Below are 4353 nucleotides of genomic sequence, written 5' to 3'. Positions count from 1 at the left end.
TCTTAACCGTAGTTTTTTGTTTTTTTTTTTTTAATGTTCTTTTTCAAGTTTAGGAAATTCCCCTCTATTCCTAGTTTGCTGAGAACTCCTTTATTTTTTACCATCACCAAGCACATCATACAAGTTCAAAAATGTGAGACACACTTCCTTTGGTGTACTCTCCTCATACTAATCAGCTAATCAGTTCTGTGTATTTTTTTAAGTGTATTTATTTTGAGAGGGGAAGATGGGGAGAGAGAGAAGCCCAAGCAGGGTCTGTGCCGTCAGCACAGAGCCCAGCGCAACAACGTGGGGCTTGATCTCACAAACCAAGAGATCATGACCTGAGCTGAGATCAAGAGTCAATTGCTTCATGGGGCGCCTGGGTGGTTCAGTCGGTTAAGCATCGGACTTCGGCTCAGGTCATGATCTCACTGTCCATGAGTTTGAGCCCCATGTCAGGCTCTGTGCTGACAGTGCAGAGCCTGGAGCCTGTTTCGGATTCTGTGTCTCCCTCTCTCTCTGCTCCTCCCCTGTTCATGCTCTGTCTCTCACTGTCTCAAAAATAAATAAACGTTAAAAAAAAAAAAAAAGTGAATTGTTTCATCACCTGAGCCACACAGGTGCCCCAGTACTGTGTATTTTATGTGCAGCTTTTCAAATCAGCCTTTTTAGATTTACATTGGCATACTTCAAGCTTTCATCAATAATACGAATTGATTCAGCAGTTTCCCTGACTCCAATCTTATTCCTTTTCAATATATCTTCCACGTAGCGCTGCAGATTTTCACTTATTACCAACCACAATCTTACCACTTGTATGTATTATTCGCATACACATCTCTGGATTATAATTCCCTGTGTAAGCTGTGACTCTCACACTAAATTGTAAGCTCCCTAAAGAATGATTTTATTTAACATCCAGAGGGCCAACACACACAAGAAAAGAGGCTCAACATCACTCATCATGAGGGAAATACAAATCAAAACCACAATGAGATACCACCTCACACCTGTCAGGATGGCTAAAATTAGTAACTCAGGAAGCAACAGATGTTGACGAGGATGTAGAGAAAGGGGAACACTTTTGCACTGTTAGTAGGAATGCAGACCGGTGCAGTCACTCTGGAAACAGTTTGGAGGTTTCTCAAAAACTTAATTATACAGCTCGTCTATGACCCAACAATTTCACTGCTAAGTATTTATTCAAAGGATACAAAAACGCTGATTTGAAGGGACACATGCACCCCCAAAATTTATAGCAGCACTACCAACAATAGCTAAATTATGGAAAGAGCCCAAATATCCATCAAATGACAAATGGATAAAGAAGAAGTGGTGTATATATACAATGGAATATTCCTTGGTGATCAAAAAAATGAAATTTTGCCATTTGCAACAGCCTGGATGGAACTACAGTGTATTATGCTAAGTGAAATAAGTCAGAGAAAGATGAATATCATATAATTTCACTCACATGTATAATTTAGGAAACAAAACAGATGAACACAGGGGAAGGGAAGGACAAATAAGATAAAAAAAGAGAGGGAGGCAAACCATACGCGACTCTTAAATACAGAAAACAAACTGAGGGTTGCTGGAGGGGAGGTGGGTGGCGGGATGGGCTAAATGGTTCATGGGCATTAAAGACAACACTTGTTGGGATGAGCACTGCATGTTATATGTAAGTGATGAATCACTGGATTCTACTCCTGAAATTATGAATACACTATATGTTAACTAACATAGATTAAAATTAAATTAAATTAAATTAAATTAACCATTAAAAAAAATAAAAACATCTTTAAAATTTTAAAATAAATAAATAAAAGCAAAAACAAAAAATAAAAGCAAAGTATAAAAGACTGTATATGGTATGCTACTTTCCAGGTAAGAAGAACTTTTTAAAAGGCATTTATTTATGTGTGCACTTATTTATTTAACTATGCAAAAATTTATCCAGGAAGGTTAAATCAGAAACTTACTGAAAATGGTTTCTCATAAGGAGCTGGTGGCAACACCATGGAGAAGAAAGAGATGGCAGTGAGATTTCTCTGAATATATTTGTATACAGTTTTGACTTTTAACTATGTAAACACTTTACATTTTCAAAAATAAAATTAAATACATATATGCATCCCCCCAAAAGAATGACCTTATTTATACCTGAGCTTACCCCAAGATGAGAACATATCAAATAAGTAATCAAGAAAATTAATCAAATAAATAAATATTCTAAAGCATAAAAGAGTGATTTTGGATCATACAGTATTTGATGACTACCTTCCTGCTATAATTTTCAAAAAGTATTTCATAGAATAATTAACACAAAAAAATTATGAAGATCCCAACTGAGGAAGTGACTACTGAGAAATATTTGCAGTTCTCTTTGTCCCACTTGTTTCTTCATATCAGTTGGGATCCAGCACCTAGAGGGCCTCAGAGCCTCTAACACATCAATAAACAATATTTCAAGTTAATATGTATTATGAAGATTACTTATCTTTTTTTCTCCTTATTATACTTCTTCTCAATACATGACATATAAAATGCTGGTGAAAGTATTTTATAATACTTTTTTCACTTGTCAAACTGAATGTTTGATAACTGTTTAACAAGTACTGTTCGTACACTATAATAAAATATCAAAATCACATTTAACAGCAAGCTATAAAAATATAAAAGTCAATTCAGGAAATAAAATGTTATTTTAGATCAGTGGGAAGGTTCAATTTGAAAAATGCTGCCCTAATGTCCAGGACATTTCTGATATCAAGGACATTTTGGATTAACAATGTCCCTGAGCAAAAAAAAATGTAATATGTGGAACACACATCATCTTGAAAAAGCTGTGTTAGTATTTTTATGATGTTCAGGAGATTAATTTTCATTAATGGTCACAAGAAAGATGAAAGAAATAGCCACAATACCTTCGATGGATGAGAAATAATAATCAAGGAATAGCATTTTTCATCTCTAAAAGTTTTTTTAGAGCCTCTTTGACATCTTTGTTTCTCAGAGAGTAAATCAAAGGATTCAACATGGGAGTGACTAAGGTATAGCATAAGGAGGTCACTTTACTCAGCTCAGGAAATCTGTCCGGAGTGAGATATGTAAAAAACACAGCACCATACAGCACACTCACGACTCCTAGGTGAGAGCTACAAGTGGAGAACGCTTTCTTACGTCCCTCAGAGGAGCGTATCTTTAGTACTGTGGATACAATATACATGTAGGACACAATAATGACAATTATTGTAGGCAAGGTAATGATGCTGGATAAGGAAAAAGAAATCAGTCTATAGATGAAGAGGTCAGAACAAGATAGTCTCTGAAGTGGGCGAATATCACAGAAAAAGTGGTCAATAGCCCGAGAACCACAAAATGGCAAAGTAAATGTCGTGCTTGTCTGAAGAACTGAGCTGATGCAGCCGCATAAATAGGAACCAGCCACCAACTGAGTGCAGAGACGTGCTGACATCTGGACAGAGTAGAGGAGTGGGTTGCAGATGGCAATGAAGCGGTCATAGGCCATAGCTGCCAGGAGAAATCCCTCTGCCACCATGAAAAGGGCAAAGAGACAGAATTGGGTCACACAGCCTGCAAAAGAGATGGACTTGCTCTCAGACCAGAAGTTGATCATGGCCTTGGGTGCAATAACAGACGAATAGAAGAGATCAATGAAGGACAGGTTGCCTAGGAAGAAATACATGGGTGTGTTCAGCCGGGGATCAGTCATAATAATGGTCATCATCCCAACATTCCCTAGGAGGATCATGGCATACACAAGCAGAAAGATCAGGAAGAGGAGAATGTGGAGCTCAGGGCGGACCCTGAAGCCTACAAGGATGAAGTCAGTCACTTCCGAGTGATTGTCTGTTCCCCTGTCACCCATGGCAGAAACCTGCTGAGAGGCACAAGGCAAAACAAATGAACTCTGGATTTGATCCATGCTCCAAATAATCTCTTACAATATTAGGATTTGTTAAGTTATTCTATAATCATTGTTCATTAACTTTATAAATTATTCTGACTTAAGTTTAAGCCAATTACAACCGATGATGAATCAAAAAGTTAGTTTTGGGGCTGTATTTCTATAAGTATTGGAACTGTATTGAGACAGGGAAACCTAAGGGACCCCAAGAGAGAAAAAGATGCTTTTTTTTCCTACTTCTATTCTTTCTAGGACCTGCAGCCCCACCCCACTTTCTACATGCTTTGTAATGCAAATAGCCTATACCCATCAAGTAAGGGACATGGAGGTAATGATTCTCTAGAAAAAATAACATCTAAGAAAAGATCAGTTGAAAAGGACCTTATAAATCTATCATATGCATATTCCAGGACACCACGTTAGATATCTCCAAGCCAAGA

The 4353-nt window shown here is 37.3% G+C and overlaps 1 protein-coding gene across 1 annotated transcript; it reads right to left on the bottom strand.

The window, feature by feature from the left end:
- Nucleotides 1-2932: 2932 nt before the first annotated feature.
- LOC125919850 (olfactory receptor 9K2-like) lies at nt 2933-3904 on the bottom strand. The gene has a single exon (XM_049626684.1). The coding sequence runs from the start codon at nt 3872-3874 to the stop codon at nt 2933-2935; it is 942 nt and encodes a 313-aa protein (XP_049482641.1). The 5' UTR covers nt 3875-3904.
- Nucleotides 3905-4353: the final 449 nt, after the last annotated feature.

The sequence above is a fragment of the Panthera uncia genome, chromosome B4, assembly GCF_023721935.1.
Source record: "Panthera uncia isolate 11264 chromosome B4, Puncia_PCG_1.0, whole genome shotgun sequence".
NCBI lineage: Eukaryota > Metazoa > Chordata > Mammalia > Carnivora > Felidae > Panthera > Panthera uncia.
The sequence above is the reverse complement of the archived record's forward strand: the minus strand, read 5'-3'. Positions and strand labels throughout refer to the sequence as shown.